This window comes from Malus sylvestris, chromosome 4, assembly GCF_916048215.2.
Source record: "Malus sylvestris chromosome 4, drMalSylv7.2, whole genome shotgun sequence".
Classification (NCBI taxonomy): domain Eukaryota; kingdom Viridiplantae; phylum Streptophyta; class Magnoliopsida; order Rosales; family Rosaceae; genus Malus; species Malus sylvestris.
In genome coordinates, this window is record NC_062263.1 from 20,404,167 (window position 1) to 20,422,772 (window position 18,606).

At 38.2% G+C, this 18,606-nt stretch overlaps 2 protein-coding genes across 4 annotated transcripts; both read left to right on the forward strand.

Moving 5' to 3' along the window:
• The first annotated feature begins 451 nt into the window (after positions 1 to 451).
• On the forward strand, positions 452 to 4,158 carry LOC126618182 (uncharacterized). The gene is made up of 5 exons (XM_050286266.1): positions 452 to 471; positions 1,852 to 2,015; positions 2,117 to 2,185; positions 2,884 to 2,942; positions 3,939 to 4,158. Exons 1-5 carry the CDS (start codon positions 452 to 454, stop codon positions 4,035 to 4,037), a joined length of 411 nt encoding a protein of 136 aa, XP_050142223.1. The 3' UTR covers positions 4,038 to 4,158.
• A 5,196-nt stretch (positions 4,159 to 9,354) lies between these two features.
• Positions 9,355 to 15,056, forward strand: LOC126620247 (uncharacterized). Of its 3 annotated transcripts, none has more exons than XM_050288762.1 (6): positions 9,355 to 9,539; positions 10,019 to 10,311; positions 10,571 to 10,647; positions 10,768 to 12,478; positions 12,787 to 13,477; positions 14,713 to 15,056. In XM_050288762.1, the coding sequence occupies exons 2-5, from the start codon at positions 10,152 to 10,154 to the stop codon at positions 13,458 to 13,460; spliced, it is 2,622 nt and encodes an 873-aa protein (XP_050144719.1). In that variant the 5' UTR covers positions 9,355 to 9,539; positions 10,019 to 10,151; the 3' UTR covers positions 13,461 to 13,477; positions 14,713 to 15,056. The 3 variants fall into 3 exon arrangements, with proteins under 3 accessions (XP_050144719.1, XP_050144718.1, XP_050144717.1); XM_050288761.1 differs by having other exon boundaries at positions 10,081 to 10,311; XM_050288760.1 differs by lacking the exons at positions 9,355 to 9,539; positions 10,019 to 10,311 and having other exon boundaries at positions 10,368 to 10,647.
• Positions 15,057 to 18,606: the final 3,550 nt, after the last annotated feature.

An 18,606-nucleotide genomic window follows, 5' to 3' on the forward strand; every position in this document is an offset into this window, starting at 1 on the left:
CTTTGTCTGTCCTTGGCTTCAATTCCTTGCTAATGCTCACAAGACTCTGTTCCTCTCCTGTTAACCTAGTTGTAATCTGATAAGGATTCAAAAGCCCGGGAGTATCAAACAACTTGGTATGACCAGAAAGCCAAGAATTAAACCTTGGATTCAAAAACCCACAATTTATTCTTTTTTCTAGTTCACCAGAAAACCAAGAGAGAGAGGGAGAGGGAGAGGGATGGTTTATTCGGCTAGGGTATAACTTTGGGGGAGAGAGAGATAGGAATTGGGAAATATGGTTTTTTTGGGCTAGGGTTAAAGAAAAGTTGGGATTGGATGAAAGATGGGAATTGATAACTTATTAAACAATTATGAGCCAATTTATATAAATACCCTACGCATGATGATATTAGCAAGAAAAAACTTGATGTCAGAATGGTTTACGGGACAGATACTCAATCAAGTGGTAATGGGTTCGAACCCCCTTGGGTATATTTTTTTGTATTTTTAATAACTATAATATATTTTGGTTCGATTCAGTTTGGTTTGGTTTTCGAACCTCAAAAACCGAAACCGAACCAACCATTTTTGGTTCGGTTCGGTTTGACAGTTTCGGTTCAGTTTTTTTCTATCTCAGTCCGGTTTTTTTCGATTTTCGATTTTTTGAACCCACCCCTAGTTGGGATGGTGTGTCCTTTGAGTCCTTGAGTAAAAGCCTGTGGTATTTTGAGTAAAAAAAGTAATAAATTTATTGATTTTCCAAAGTCAACAAGTCAATAGCCAGACAATGGTAATTCATATAGGCGGTTGTTGAGTTTCTATTTCATTATGTAAAGATGGATGACATGCACGAATGACTTTGTTATTGAAAAGTTAAAAGAAGGAAAATTTCAGAGACATCACATGAATTGTTCAGTCGTTGCGCAATTATTGCATCAACAATTTTTTTTGAAAACTAATTAGTTGAAGTTTACACCGTTTAACACTTTGGTACCTCCGTCCACTGTCATTCACGTTTTTGTTGAATAATGGTCATTTGACAAGCATGAGGGTCATTTTTTAAGGGTATTCTAGTCAATTAAACTACTAGACCCTTTTGAAATCAATTTTCATCAATTTTTTTCAAGCCCTAAAGCCCTATTTTCTCTTTACTCAACTCTTATTACGTGTTTGCTGAAATGGAATTGTATTGAAACTATTTTCTCTTTTCTTGCATTTACTAGCACAGATGGAAAAAAAAATGTGTGATTTCACATTAAAGTCAGTTATTCAATACCTGAAAATCAAGGTTGGATCAATTAGGATAGCTAATTGATCCAATGCCCATGACTTCATTCTCTTTCTGGATTTATGACATTTCTCATTCTAAGTAAGTATGTCACAGCCCGTTCCAAATTATTATATTCGTGGCTGTGAATGGACGAAATTGCCCTTAAGAAATACTAAATTTGTGAAGCTCAGGTTGCTAATTATCTAGGTTCCTATGTTTGAAAATAAAATGGAATTTAATAAGGATGAAACTTAGATTTTTAGGTTAAAATGTTAAAGTTTGGTGTTTGGAGATTGGAATAAGGACCACGTGGGATCCCCACATCCCTCAAAACCCTCCTCATTTCCCGTTCACTGTCTTTCTCTCTCCTCCTTCACGATTTCTCACTCTCTCTGTCTCTCTCCTTCGAACTCACACGGACCACCACCAAAACCACCCTAAATCTATACCAACGTCAAGTTTGAGACCACCATTGGAATCCTGAGGACTTCACGATCACGTTGGTATCCATTTCAGGTAAGTTTTACTTCGGAAAACCTAGATTCTAAACTCCCCATGAAAGTGCACTGTTCATGAGCTTTGAATTGGTTACGTTTTAGGCTAAAACAAGGTCACAGCGAGTTTAGTAAGGTCCCAAGGAAGCTCGGAGTGCTTCGTTGGAAGTTTTTGGACGTAAGAACACGGAGATCGACAAGTTCAAAATTTGGCCGGAGCTTTCGAGGCGTTTTCCGGCGAATCCCCGGCGAGTTAGGAGTCGAGGTAGGTATCAATCTCTTCGTCTCGTCAAGTACTACAACTTTCCTTTTTGTTTCACTCAATTTCGTTGAGTATTGAAGAAGTTATACTCATTTGAAAAATACCCAGTTTCCGGCGACCTCCGAGGCTTTCGAGGCAGTTTCCGGCCAAACCACGGCGAACTAGGTGTTGTGCAAGGTACCATTCTCTTTGTATCTTCAAGGGCTACAACTTTCGTTTTTGAATCACTTGATTTCGTTGAGAAATGACAAAGTTATGGCAATTTGAAAAACTGTTCAGAAAACGGCCGCCGGAAAAACCAGTCCGGCGACCCAAGGAAGAAGAAGGTGCTACAGTAAAAATAAAAAATAAAAATAAAATTATTTTAAAAATATGTCGACGTCCGTGACGTCGAGTAGATCACTGTGGTATATTAATATACCTAAATTGAACACCGTATGAGAAAGTTATTGAAGATTGTTGGTTAGGTGTTCAAATAACGTTTTATAGTTTTCACATTTAGGTGAAAATGTGAATTAATGATCCGACCGTTGGATCATCACCAAACTTTGATACGTTATAGTACGTAATATTTGAGGATTATTGGAACTTACGGATTGGGAATCCGAGTTACGGATCTTCCGGAATTGGAATTGTAAGTCCATAATATAAAATGTTAACTGTCACTTAGTTTTGGAAATTGACGGAAATCCAACCGTTGGATGGTAATGAAATTTTAGGATGTTATCCTAGAGATATATTGTGGACCTCTGGAAGTTATGGATTTAAAATCTGAGTGGCAGATCTTCCGGATCGAACTACGTAGTGACGTATTTTATATAAGTTAAATATTCTATCGATATGAATTCTGAGGTTGGATTTGATTACTATTCTAGGCGGCGATCGTCGTGACGCCTTGATGTGTGGTGCTAGGGAGTTGTTGGATGAACTCCAGGTGAGTGGGCAGTTTTGTTTTCCGTATATATATATATATATACTTAACGTTTTCCCAGAAATTGAAAATGCATGAAATTATGTTTAAAATGAAATGCATATGAGTTATGTGGAAAAACGGGAAGTGAAATACCATGCATAGAATTGATATGAAAAGTATATAGAAATGTGAGTTGAAATGCCATGCATGAATTAATATATGATGCATATGTATGAATTGGTGCGGTGGACGCACAGGTAAGAATTGATTTATGATGCATATGTATGAATTGGTGCGGTGGACGCACAGGTAAGAATTGATTTATGATGCATATGTATGAAATGGTGCGGTGGACGCACAGATGAGTATTTAATTACTGTTATGATGATGATGATATATATTGAGCTCAAATCCTGCACCATGGTTTAGTGCTTATAGTATTCACCGCATCGCACGCTCGCCTTGGATCCAAGTAGATGCTAGTCGTACAGTCCACGCGGAGTGGGTACGACAGACCAGTCGCGAGAGTGTTAGTGAGATTCCGACTGGTGGGTGACCTTAGATTATGTGCACAGATGATTTATGAGAAGCACTAGAGCGTAACTTGTGTGCAGAAGGCCGGACGGGTCACAGAGGTGACTCCGGTAGAGTGATAATGATAGATTTTGAGCTCTAGGTTCAACCGTATAGGGCTATTAGAGGGCCTACGGTTGATTACTTTCTTGCACCTGATATGATTATGTTGATGCATTCATACCTTATTACTGTTGAGATGATGTGGCATGGCATAATTAATATGAGAAATGTTGAGATGACATGGCATGGCATGATTGATAAAGAGATAATGTTGAGATAGTAAAAATGAAGTTTTGAGAATATATATGTATATTTATATTTTACATTTCTGGGAAAGTATACAGGTTTTACGGAGAGGGGTTACAACGTTTTGAGAAATGTTTGGATTTGGAAAAGAATTGTTTTACTGACCCACTCAATTTTGGTTTTGCGCCCCTCCAGGTTCAGGAATCACAAAGGTGTGGTGACTACGAGGAATTCGACGGTGTTCTGACAGATTGGACAAAATTAGGACTCACCTTCGGGTGTATCAACTTATAAATTGTATAATTAAAGCTTCCGTACTGTACAAATGGTTACGTCACTCTCACGTGACGGCCAGCATGCCCTCCTTCGGGACGGGGTGTGTCAAAGTAAACATGTCATTATTTGAAATCAAATACCCTAAAATAATAATGAAACAATTGTAATTCATGCAGGTGTTTGTTGAGGTTCTGTGTCACTTTACACAGTCTAGCAATAAAAATTATGCAATGACAAGCATGCATGAATGTTTGTAATTAAAAACTTTAAAGAAAAGGTAATTTTAATAAATATCACGTGAACTATTCTATCGTTTTGCAACTAGTGCACCAATTAACAAAACAATTGTAATTCATGCAGATGCTTCTTCAAAAACTGTTACTGCAAAATCAAGTAACAATGGCATACATGCATAAATGACCTTGTGATTTTAAACATTTCTTTTTAAATTACTAAGACAACTTTCATTACAATAAAAAATTAGTACAAGGCCAAAAAAGGACCGAGTAAACAACTACAAGAAAAGTAAAAGGCCCAAGCACAATGAGAGCAGCAATCCAAGATATAACGGAAGATCCACACAAACTTAGGCCTCAAAGCAACAGAAAACAGAACATAAAAAACCCTAATCTCCAGCCACAAAGATCACATCGCCGCCACCGTCACATCCTCAAAGAAAGCCAAACTCCAAACCACGATAGTAAATACCATATCCAAGTCCCCTTCACAACCCCTTACAAATATATACAAACAAAGTAACATAAGGGAAGAGGGTGAGCCTAAGGGGTATGTAAAATACCCAACACGTGGCCTCGATGAAGATCCAACATGTTGGCTGGGGGAGGGGAAGTGATGGAGGGAAGTGAATCTGATATCCAATTTTTTATCAAAGTCTGCCGATCCAAGCACATGGTGGGATGGGATGAAGTATCACAATTAAGGAGGAGGGAGGAAGGGAAGCAAAAGACAAAAAAGTAGTAAAAGCAAGCAAGGATAAGAGGCAAGAAGCTCCGGATAGTTGAGACTCGGCTAAAAAAAAACTAAGATTAAACTTAGAGGAGAACTGAGAAGCTCAGTTTACTTGTGGTGCAAGAATACAATCTTTACAGCATACAAACTTTCTATTGGTCTGAGTTAATAGTGACACGCTTATCAAGAACTAATTCATTTTAAAAGGGTCTAAGATCAAGACTTTCAAAGGCATACCAACAATTCCTGAAATGAGCATCCGCATCCCTCCAAATTTATGATTTTTAAATGAAAATGTACGAATTTTTCAGTCGATTTTTTTTGTAGCAAGTACAAACCCCATGCTTCCACTCATGACGTTTTTATATTTACTTTTTGTTTAAGATGAGATTAATTAGCATGTTTCTGGCATCCAAAACATTGACAGCCAAACAAAAATAACAAAGCGGCAAGATTTTCCACAACCATATTAGAAATTAAAATAAAAGCTAAGGATTTTGTCATTTGGTGGTAAAGAGCAACTCCATCCCTTAGGGGTGGCTTAGTGAACAGTAATCGTTGGAGGATTTTGCCGTCACTGCAATAAATTATCTGGGTAATTCACATTAAAATTTTATTTTAAAAAAATAATAATAACAAGGAAAATAAAAAAATTAATATTACTTTATAAAAAGAATATTAATGTTCTGCCACCATTTCTTTCTGGAATCATCACTCTCTTCCTCTTTTTCTCCTCAATTCCTCTATCCTTCATTTCTCCTCCTCCTCCCTCGACTTCGCGCTCACCGATGACAGGTCCTGATACACGAGGCTGTGTTCGACGACCGCAGCTCCTGCTACGTACGTCCCCCTCTCCCTCTTTTTCTTCCTTTTCTTCGTCCCTCCCTCCCTCGATTCGTCCATCCCTTCACTCGCTCCATCCTTCTTCTCTCTCGGTCCATTCCTCCACTTCATCTCCTGGAGTTGGACCCGAATGGCAAGGGAGACTTGGGTGTGATGGAGCAATTTTTGTTGGGATAGGAGGATTGAATCACCCAATTGCAAAAGGGATTTGTTGGGGTGGACTTGCTCTAATACAAACACTTCATTCCATGACCATATATAATCACATATATATACACACATATGTATATGCATATGCTTATTTTATATTTGTCCAATTAAATGTCAGTAAATTAATATTCGACGATCCGGACTGACTTGTCTGTCATTTGTTTTTAAATTTTACCAAATGAAGCTATTGATGTTTAATTTGGGATTTACACTGAGTTTGATCCAAGCTTATGAGTGTTGTTAATCTAGCCCTCATTGTTTTTTAAAGCGGATATATAAAGGCCTGTTTGGAATCCAATTCAAAAAATTTCATCATTTCTCAAAACATTTCTTAAGAATATCTCTTGGAAACAAATTTTTTTAAGACTCAAAAACTTGTTTGGTATGAGATTTAAAAATTTTAAATCTTAAAACTTAAACTAGACAAAAAGATCAAAAGAGATGGGATCGCATGAGAGGGAGTGAGAAAGAAGAGTGGATTGGAGGAGATAGAAAGAAGAAGAGAGAGGATTGGAGGTGAGACAAAGAAGAAGAAAAGGAAAGAATGAGGAGTGAGGAAGAAGAAAATAGATATAGATTCGGAGTGGGAGGGGAGGAGAGAGAGAAAATAAAAAAGTGAGTTTTATGTTAAAAACTCTAAAAACTCAGTTTTAATGTTTTAGAGAATAGGTTGTGTTTTTAAGTTAGTCTTGAGTTCAGTTTTTTAAAATAGTCCTACAAAACAAATTTTTAAGGCCTAAATTTGAAAAGTATTTTTGAGTTTAAAAAAATGGATTCAAATAAAATACCAAACAGACTCTAAATTTCTTCCGATAACAAACGGTAATATGCTTGTTATTAGACTAATCGATTATGCATTCAGTTGAGATGAGTGATTCCAATTAAATTTAGTAATTTAGTTAGTATCTGGACAGTCAAAATCACTTATGTAACGATTCATAATATATGTTGTCAATCCATTTCAGATATAGCATATTTTGTTATTAATTTCTATTCCACTAGATATATATTGGTGCGGATCAGATATTGAGGCGGATCAATGACACCATTTTGTACACAACTTTAAGTTTTGGTACAGTTCACTCTGTAATATATTTTGACGATCTAAACCATCTATCTTTTATAATATCATTCATAGATCATCTTTGCAAAAAAAAAAAAAAAAAGTAGATAAATTTAAACCATTAAGACATTTGTTGATGCATAAAATCAGTGAGACTTTGAAACAACATAAAGTCTTAAGTTTGTAACCTTCGCAAGGTTGCTCTGGTCACCTGGTAGGATAATATGTAAAGAAATAAAGATAGGGAAGCAAATACAAGATGTACATGGTTCACCCTAAGTTGAGCTACGTCCACAGGGTAGAGGAGTTATCATTACTAGTAAAGGGTTTACGCAATACATAGGTTCACGCATCATCATTAGTGAGTTCTAATGACGAGCTTAAGTACAATAGTGACATTAGGAATTAATTGTAGGATAACGGTTTCCTTTTATAGTTGAAGAGAGTTTTCGACTCCCATCCACAGTCGATGTGGGACTCTACAAACTTTATTTTGATGTTGACATGTGACATGTTGTGATTGGTTTCTTGATTGGAGAAGAATTCGTCTGTTTTGTCAAGGGTGCCTCAGCATTAACCCTTCAGGAGGTCTCTAAGGGGGCGTTTGATTGAGCTCGCTAGCTTTCGCTGGCTTAGACTGGACTATGTAGTAGTCTAGTTCTGTGTTTGTTAACAGTCCGGACTAAGTTTAATGAGATTAGAAGGGACTCGCGGGGACTAACTCCCTCGCTAGCAAACCCGTCGAGAACCATGGGATTAGCGGGGGCTAACTCCCTCTCGTCTTCCTCTGCTCCTATGTTTTCACAAACGCCGAGAGCCACCATCATTCCCCCTCACCAATTCCCCCTTCCCCTTATCCTCTCTCCTCGCTTTCTTCTCTTTCTGCTCCGCCGAGATCCAAGCTCGGCTCGAACTCGGCCGCCACAGCGACAGTTGCTCCATCCTCTTCATGCTGCAAGTCTGCTTCTCTGCAACTCTGGCCACCTGTACCCAGACCTGAAACCCACCACCTAATTCTCAACATCCAACCACCAAAATTTGAAAAGAAAAAAAAAATCAATTCGATAACAACAACAAAAAACTCAACAGAAAAATTCTTCATTTTTCCCAAAAAATTAAGAGATTTTCTAAGAAAATCAAAGGCGGGTCAAGAAACAGAGTGGTTGTGAAATCCATGACGCCGCAGAGAGGAGCTTCTGCACGATTTCAATTTTCCGTGGGATTTGAAGTTGGGAAATCAGAATATGGGGTGCCATAAATAATTTAGAGGGTGATGAATGATGATGTTTTGAGGGATGAGAGACTGGAAAGGAAAAGAAAAGACGAAGAGAGGGAGAGGGTCGGAGCAACATTAAGAAGAAAAAGGAAGATCACAGGAAAAAAAAATTGGGAATGGAGATGGGAGTTTCCAGAATGATAAAAGAAATAGATAGTGGTAGTACTAAATATGTATTAAATAATATAAAATATTAATAAAATATGAATGAGAAAATATAATATTATAATTTGTTGTTATCCTGTTTTTTAGTCTGACACTGCACCAAACGCTTCACTAAGTCAGTCCAGCTTAGTCTAGTCTAAGCCAGTCCAGCTTAGTCCCTTAAGTTAGTCCAGTCCGAGATAGTCCGGTACAACAAACGCACCCTAAAGGTACAAAGTTGACTGGTGCTCAGTAGTTTCGAGATTGGTGAAGTGTGGTACAAACAACAATAATTTGTAATGAAGAAAATAGACAAATATGGTCATACAAAGAAACTATAAACCTTTAATCCAGCAGTCTATAATTTCATATTTTAGTATTTTTTTTCATATTTGAGTATTTTTGGTACACATGATCTTTGAGGAATGACATAAAAATAGACTATTCAGATCGTCACGTCAAATTCAAATCCAAATTAATGTACTCTTATGTCAAACTCAAATGTACTCTCATTGTGTTTCTAACTAATCTACTCTTATGTCAAATTCAAATTTTTTATTTATTTCTATCATGTTATTCAATCCAAATGAACTGTTACGATTTTTTTCGACCATAGAATTTTATTGATGATTAAAGAGCATTACAATCTTCAAAAGGAACATCCTCAATAATGTAAGTTCATTAAACCAATAAGTCTCGTTCATATTGGTCTCGCTGTTAAGTGGTAAAGGGTGAGGGTTAAGGCTTTAAACACTGGCTGATGTGGAGTAGTTGAGGCCATTGGTTCCCAAGTTCCCAACCCGAAAACACTGGAGGAGGGCAGAGTTCCCAATACTTTGGGGATCTTTCTTATAATTTCTCTCCTCGCACCATGTACCTCTCAACCTACGGACAAACAAACAAACAAACAAAAACACGAGCTTCTTTTTAACGTACGTTCATACGGATGGCTGCCGCGAAGAGGTGCATGGATTTTGTTTTAGCCCTCGACCATGAACCATGCATTCGATCAATGGTAAGAAATATGGTTAATTATGAATTTATTATTGTTGTTGTTGAATTGCTTTAATTCCAGAATATTATCCTTCATATCCTTTTCCTTGTCCTCTACTTTTGCTTGAGAATTAGATTCCCATATATTTCCAACGAAAATTTATCTGGGAAATAATAATGCTTTCTCAAAATTAATTTAGATTAGGGAAACAAATAAAGGAAATGCTGCTCTGATTTGTTCTTGGGGGTAGATAACGGGCATGTTTGAGATTGCTTTTGGAATGGATATTTTGACAATCAAATAGCATTTACGAGAGCATTTGATGGTAAAACTTAAAAATACTAGGTGGTTCTCTTCCAAGTGCTTTTCTAGGAAGCATTTGACGTGTTTCTTTGATGGTTGAATGCATTTGCCATTTTATGTGTTGGGGACTCCATAGATGTCAAGCATTGTGAATTTGATATGTAGTGTACAATATCTGATCCATATTCTGTTGCCAGTGCAATGGAATTCAGATTCCTTGTCCGGGGTGATTCATGTTTGCTTGTAACTTGAAATATAGGTTTTACGAGCTTGTAGCTGAATCCGTCATTTGTCATTCAAAGTAGATTTGGGAGGTGAATTTTACCAACCATGGGAAAGAATTTGAGAGACAAAAACCCTAACAATTCATCAGGGAATGAGCATTCACCAGGGTGTGTTTGGGGATTACTTCACATGATGAAGTATCACCACTGGCATTATGTCAAGAAAAGACTTGTGCACAAGAGGCATCGCGGTAATAAACATGCTGGTAAGTAAAATGACTCTATACTACGAAAGTTTTATTTTCCGCTTTGGCCATATACGCAAACTTTGCGGATAAAATCAACCTATGTGCATAATAATTGTCCTTGTTTACTGCACCGGTGGCCCAAATTTCGTTCATTTTTATAAGCAGTTGAATGGAATGGCCGGAACTTATGACTATGCCATGATATGTGATGTAAAATCATATTACTCTTTATTAATTTATATTGGAATTTTTTTTCTTTCGGTCTGCTACGCTGCAGGAGTTGGGATTCCGGGAAGCTGTACTGGAAATGCCTGTATGCCAGAAGACACTGATGCTAAGAGTGACAAATCTAACGTAAGTTTGAGCAAAAGAACTTCTGACAGTGCATTGCTGGATATTAATTTCTTTTTGTGTTAAAAAATTGTACTTGAATGAGTGTATAGACAAAAGCAGCATTTGGTTTGATTTTATCAGGGTGAAGAAAAGACGAGGCAGTCCATTCCAGCAGGCATACATTCCGTCAAGGCCCGAATAAAAGCACGGATTGCTGGAGAAATGTCAAAGAAGAAGGGTAGACATAACCGGGCTTCAAGCTGTCCTGTACGATCACAATTGAAACGAACAGAATCCATGCATCGTTTGGAACCACCACCTAACCTGTACCCGATTGCTGAAATGGTATTGAATGAGAATAGTCCTAGAATTGTTCACCACGGCAATGAAAAATCCTGTGCTACAAGAAATACAAGCAATCTGGCATCACTGTCCACGACAACATATGAACGACCAATTAGTGGCAATAATGATTGTTGTGGAGATAGTTGCCCACTAATCACTAGAGATCGTACCGTGCATGACAAGGTTAATGAGAATAAAAAAGATCACACATTTATAGAAGAAAAGATGGATGATGACAGAATGCAAGATATGTTCGAGAAGAAGTTGATACACGTAAAAGAACTCGATGCAGATGCTTCCCTACACCATCCAAAGGAGTATTTGGAGGCGTTGGATATAATCAATGTGAACAAGGAGTTATTAGTAAAGATTTTACATGATCCCGGCTCTCCTTTAGCTGTGCACTTCCATAATCAGCAAGCCGTCAGTGCAAAAATGGGTTTAACTAAGTCAGAGTCATTCCCTGTCAAGCTCAGGCACAAGCATGAATTGACAGGGTCTCCTTTAATTGAGGAAAGCAAGTCGAAAAACAGTATTAAAACAAAGAAATTAGCAGGGTCATCTTCTTTGAAATATGCTGATGAACGCTCAATTCCATCGATCATTGAGCACAATGCAGATGGGATTCAAAAGCTAAACCAAACAATTGCCGATAGTTCTGCTTCTGGTACTTCCGAAAGTTTGAGGAACCAAGGTGAGAATCGCATGGCAATTAAACGGTTCAAGGATCTGAGACAAAAAATAAAGCAAGTGATCAAGGAGAGCAGACAAGAGAGACATATGATTGCCATGGATGCCATCCTTCATAAGGTTCCTCATGGCCAAAAGCTTACTAAAGAAATGGAGCAAGAGATCATTAACCATTCGAAGGACCCTGCAATGAACAGAGAAGGTAAAGGCAGTCCAGCAAGCAGTTATGATAGCGATCATTTGGTTTCTACCATCAAGAAAAAGCAACAGCACCACATAAGAAGAGCGTCATCACTCAATGCATCGCTAGATAAGTACTGTGAGTTGTACGAGACTAGTTGCAACAGAGAAGCCAAATGCCAAACAACATCCGAGAGATTGAAGTTGAGAAATGAAAGAGTAGGCTCACCATTACGTTCTGTTTCAAAAACGCTGGGGAGGATTTTTTCGTTACCTGAAATTAAATCATATAATTATCAGAACGAGGAATCTTCTGATGTGTTTTCTTCTGGAGCTCCAATTAGGGCTGTTGTGGATGGAAATGCAAGCAGAAGAAGTAGCTTTGATGAACAAAATAGTGTACACCATAGTATAGGTTCAGAAAATCATACGGAGCTAGATGCGCCTGTAGAAAGTGAGATTAAAAATTTGGCTGGCGGTGGTGAATTCAAGGCAGTTTCCAGAGATAAGGTGGCATCAACATCAATTGTAAACAGGGAGAAAAGTGCTCCAGTGGATTCAATTGTTAACGATATTGAAAGCTTGACAGAACCATTTCCAATCTCTGTGCCCGAGTTCAACCTTTCCCTCTGTGAAGGTATGTCTTCTAATTTTCATTAATAAGTTTTACCTTAAATTACAGCATCTCAATCCAGGTGCATGCATTCTTCAAAACTTTGAAGTTTTTTATGCTCTACGACTGTTATCTTCAATCAAAGTTATGAAATTATCAGATTTGCTAGTTTTAAATCTTGGCATATAATGATCAAACCAACTTTTCTCAGTGTAGAAAATGTGAATTATGTTTCAAATTTAAGCCATTCCTCATATTTTTCATGCATCGATCACTAATTTATGAGCTTTAAGGCTGAGGGTTCATCGTGCTTATGGATATTGGTTTTATAGGAGCAGAAATGGAAATAAAACCTCAAGATGGAATAGAAAGCTTGGCCAAGCTAGAGCATGATTCGCCTAATGATACACCTAAGCCAGTTCACATGGATACGGAGAAGATAGGAAGTCCAATGAAGCACTTGAGGTACGACATGACTCAGGTCCGCATTGATGAAAGAGACTTGGCCGATTTCAATTATGTGCGAGATGTGTTGGAGCAATCCAGATTCAGTGGAAATGAGTCCCTCGGGACATGGCATTTGGATGAGCAGCCTGTTGATCCTTTGATGTATGGTGACACTGAGGGCTGCTTGGTGCATGATCCTGATTGTTCAGGAAACAAAGAAGGCGGGAAATGTGATCACTATCTTCTGTTTGATCTGATCAATGAGGTGCTGATGGAGATATATGGGAGATCATACAACTACTGTCCGATGGCGTTGTCTTCCTTATGTCACATTCCTCTAATGCCGGCAGGGCACCATGTTTTGAAGGAAGTTTGGGCCCTTGTGAGTTGGAACTTGAGCTTGAGACCTGAGGTTGATCAATCACTGGATTATGCTCTGAGTCGAGACCTGGAGAAGAGCGACGGATGGATGAACCTCCAGTTTGATTCTGAGTGCATAGGGATTGAGCTGGAGGATTTAATTTTTTATGAACTTTTAGAGGAAGTTCTCTGTGTTTGAGCTTGTGGATGGATCTAGTTGACTATCAGAGTGTGCAACGAACAAAACTAACAAAATAAGAATATTATTAAACAAACTAGAATGCCAAAACGGCTACAAAAACCCTAAGAGACTACATTGTGAATGACTTGTTCTCAAATGAATAACAAGCATGCTATTTATAATAAACTAACCCTAATCCTAAAAGGTAAGAAACCAAAACCCTAATGCTAACGGGCTAAGCCTAGAAAACCAAACATTTAAACAAACTAAATACTAATATTTTCCAACATCCTCGGTCAATTTCATGGCGGAATATGACATGAGTTTGTAAACAAGCAGATGCGAAATGGCTCCGTTAGACGGACTGATAGGCATGCAAATTTGACTTAACTTGACTTGACTGGACTTGACTTGACTGGCAAACTTTACTTAATTCTTGACTTGACTGGACTTGTTTCTTGATTCTGGCTGGAGTTGAGAGTATGGAAAGAACCTGTCACTAAACAGACAAGATTTTCATATCTCAATTGTAGCGACGAACGAACAAACACAAATTTAACCATGTTTTTCCCTTTGGCCGTGTGGGCCTAAAACAAACAGCCAAAAAAATAATTTCCTTTTTTTTCTTTTTTTTTCTTTCTTATTTTCTTTTCCTTTTTCCTTTTTTTTTTCTTTTCTTTTCTCCTGCCTTTCAACTTCTCTTTTTTCTTATTTCTTTCTAGGCAGAGGTTCCAACAGATTCAACATATGGCAAGGTGAAACAACTATCAGTGGAGGATTGTCGTGTTGCGTAGCAGGTCTGATGTGGGCGAGAGCAGCGAGTAGTGGGGCAGATTCTGTTGGGAAAGCAGCAGGCCGTCAACACAACTGAAAAAATTAACACACTTTTTTCCTTGCAAACTGTCAAAAACAACTAGACAATCTAAACATGAACAACAACGGACACAAGCAAATGGATACCAACCCAATATAGATTAAATCCCGAAGGATGAAACCTGCTCTTATACCAATTTGAATATCAGAGTGCGCAATGAACAAGACTAACAAAATAAGAATATTATTAAACAAACTAGAATGTCGAAACGGCTATAAAACCCTAAGAGACTACATTGTGAATGACTTGTTCTCAAATGAATAACAAGCATGCTATTTATAATAAACTAACCCTAATCCTAAAAGGTAAGAAACCAAAACCCTAATGCTAACGGGCTAAGTCCAGAAAACCAAACATTCAAATAAACTAAATACTAATATTTTCCAATAGGATCAGCCAACAGTTATCTGATATGTTGCCGAATTATACAAGATGATATATGTTCTAAACTACTGTAAATCTGCAGAAGGGGGGAATCCGATCTTGGGTGCAGATAATCGAGCACTTGGCTCTAGCTAACTGGCCTAACCCACATCTGTTGCCGTGAGTAGTTATTATAGGGTATGTAAATATGTTGTAAATATTAGGAATCCTTTTTTAGGAAGGATATATGTGTGTGTCCTTCATTACTTATCGTTTCCTTATAGAACAAGGATTGTATCTTGTATATATATTTCAGTTATGCAATACAATGAAAATTAAGCCATAAAATTCAATTTGGCATCAGAGCCAACCGTAACCCTAAGGCTCCCACCGTACCGCTGCTACCGTGAAACAGGAAAAAAAATACAAAAATACAAAAATATCAGGCAAGTCTGTGGTCTCTGCCGTATCCTGCAACAAGCCAAGACTGTTGACCGTGTGTGCTGTATTATTACTGTCGAATGGGAGCAAAACTCACAGCAGGTCTTCAGTTGGTGTCGCTGCATCCTTGTAGCAAACCTAATTGCGTGCTATATACATGTGTGTATTGTGTTGTGCCATGAAGGATTTGCTGCTAGTGTTGATAATAAAAAAAGGGAAAAAAAAGATTGGCTGCTGCTTGAATTGCAGCGTGCAGTCCAATTTTTTTTTGTCTTTTAAGTGCTACTGCTTGTGTTCCTTGCAGTGTGTGGTTCCGTAATTGGTGTGGTGTTGTGATTGTCGTGTACTATTGTCTCGTGAGTTATTACAATGACAAATGCAGGTTGGATTTTCGATTCCGGTGCAACAGATCATACGATGTATGATAAAACCTTATTTCAATCTATGACACGCCCTCATAGAAAGTGTGTGGCAACTGCCAATGGTTTTACTGCTGCTGTTGTTAGAGCGGGAACAGTGTCTCTTACACCCTCTCTTCCCTTACATAATTTTTTATTGGTTCCATCATTGTCCCATCACTTATTGTCTGTACCTCAAGTCACTGAACAATTGGATTGTGTTGTACTAATGTATCCTTCATTTTGCTTGCTTCAAGATATTCAAACAAAGGAGATCATTGGGCGTGGCACTAAGAGAGAAGGGCTATATTATGTGGATGGCGTGGTTCCTGGAAGAGCTAATTTGGTTCATGCGTCACGTAATAGTAATCTACAAAAAAGGTATTGTTATTGCATCGTTGTTTGGGGCATGCATCGTTTGGTTATTTGAAACATATATTACCTGATTTGTTCAGTGGTATTGAAGACTCAGAATTGAAATGTGAAGTATGTATTTTAGCCAAAAGCCATTGTGCTTCAATCCCTCCGAGTATGAATAGAACATTTTCTCCATTTACGCTAGTACACTCTGATGTGTGGGGGCCTTCCCCTATTAGTACTACTTCAAGAATTAAATGGTTTATTACTTTTGTTGATGATTGCACTTGTATGACATGAGTTTATCTATTGAAACGTAAAAGTGATGTTAGTATGATTATTCGGTCTTTCTCTCAGTTGGTGGCTACACAATATTCCTCCGTTATTAAGGTTCTTCGTACTGATAATGGGGGAGAATATGTTAACTCTGAGATATCTACTTTTTCTGTGATCAAGGAATTCTTCATGAGACAACATGTTCGAATACCCCACAACAAAATGGGGTAGCTGAGAGAAAAAACCATCATATTTTGGAAACTGCTCATGCATTGCTTATTGGTGGGTCTGTGCCCAAGACTTTTTGGCCAGACACCATCACCTATGTCGTGTATGTTATAAATCGCATGCCATCCTGGGTTGTAGAATTTCGTACTCCGCTCCACGTGTTGATGGAACATGTTCCAGTTGTTTCTGCCAATACTCTCACTCCTCGAGTGTTTGGATGCGTTGCTTATATTCATATTCACAAGATTCATCATAGTAAATTGGATCCTTGTGTTCTTCGATGTGTCTTTGTGGGTTTTGCATCCCACCAGAAAGGTTACAAGTGTTACCACCCTGCAACTCGCCACATGTATATAACCATGGATGTGACTTTCTCTAAGTCAGAATATTTTTATGCTCCCGTATCACCACCCTTCGATCACAAGGGAGGAGTTCTAGTTGTGATGTCGATGGTGTTTTTGAATGGTTGGATGTACAAGAGGTAACAATTTCAGGGGGAGTACACGGTGCCGTGCCGAGTGATACAGTTGATGCTTAGTGTCCTCATGCCGAGCCTGTTGTAAGTGGTCAGCAGTTTTTCACCAAACCTGCTGCAAGTGGTCAGCAGCTTCTCACTGAAGAAGAGGCTGCCAATCCGTGTGTTGGTGTTGTTGAAGAGGAGTGCACTAATGATCAACCAGCTGTTGCCGAAGCTTCATCTCCTCTCTCTAGCTCAACAGTGTCGTTGTCCAATACATCTTCTCTGGATATCCCTGAGGTAAGCACTAGTGATACTCATGTAACTAATAATGTTATAAGTACATATAAATTGCCACCAAGGCAAAATCGTGGTGTACCTCCTGATAAGTTCTCTCCGGAGGGGAAAATGAAGTATCCCATTGCCAATTATGTGTCCTGTAAAAACCTCTCATCCGAACTTCAAGCTTGGGTGAATAATGTGGATTCAATTCAAGTACCAACTCGAGTAGAAGACGCTTTGAAAAGTTGAGAATGGACCGAAGCAATGGATGAAGAGATTTAGGCATAGCAGAAAAATAATACATGGGAAGTAGTTGAGATACCGAAAGGAAAAAAGCCAGTTGGGTGCCGATGGGTTTTTACAGTTAAATACAAGGTTGACAAATTACTCGACAGGTATAAAGCAAGGTTGGTGGTGAAAGGGTATACTCAAACATACGGAGTTGATTATCAAAAAACTTTCTCTCCTGTGGCTAGGATGAATACAGTACGAGTCCTTATCTCATTAGCTGCAAATTTGAATTGGCCACTGAAACAATTTGATGTAAAAAATGCATTTCTTCATGGACATCTAGAGGAAGAAGTGTAAATGGATTTCCTTCCAGGGTATAGTAACAGAGAAAAATCGGGAGTGTGTCAATTGCGAAAGTCACTTTCACCTCGTGCATGGTTTGGGAGGTTCACTCAGGCCATGAGAAAGAATAGGTATTATTAGAGTCATTCTGATCATACTTTATTTGTGAAGCGGAGAAATGGTAAAGTAACAGCCTTGATTATTTATGTAGATGATATGATAATAACAGGTGATGATTCAGATGAGATTGTCAAACTAGAGAAGAATCTTTCTGCCGAGTTTGAGATGAAGAGTTTAGGTGACTTAAAGTTTTTTCTTGGAGTTGAAGTTGCTCGTTCATCCAAAGGTATTTTCTTGTCTCAATGAAAATTTGTTCTGGATTTATTGAAGGAAACAGGTATGCTTGGGTGTAAACTCGTGGATACTCCCATTGTGGATTGTGGAGAAACATTACTTGGGAATTTATCCGGATTAAGAACCAGTAGATAAAGGTAGACATCAGAGGCTGGTAGAAAGACTAATTTATTTAGCTCATACCCTGTCCAAATATAGCTTATCAATAAGTGTAGTGAGTCAATTTATGCACTCACCGAGTATGGATCATATGGCAGCTGTTATGCAAATAGCTTATCTGATGTCGACTCTGGGAAAATGAATTTTGTATAAAAATTTCGGTCATCTGAGGATTGAGGGATTTATCGATGCTAATTGGGCATGCGATGTGACTAATAGGCACTCTACTTCTGGATACTTTACGTTTGTTGGTAGAAATCTAGTTACTTGGAGGAGCAAGAAGCAAAATGTGGTGTCAGGGTCTTCAGCTGAGGCTGAATTCAGAGGTATGGCACAAGGAGTATGTGAAGTTATTTGGTTACGTAAGTTACTTTGGGGTCTAGGTTTCAAAGCAAAAGGGGC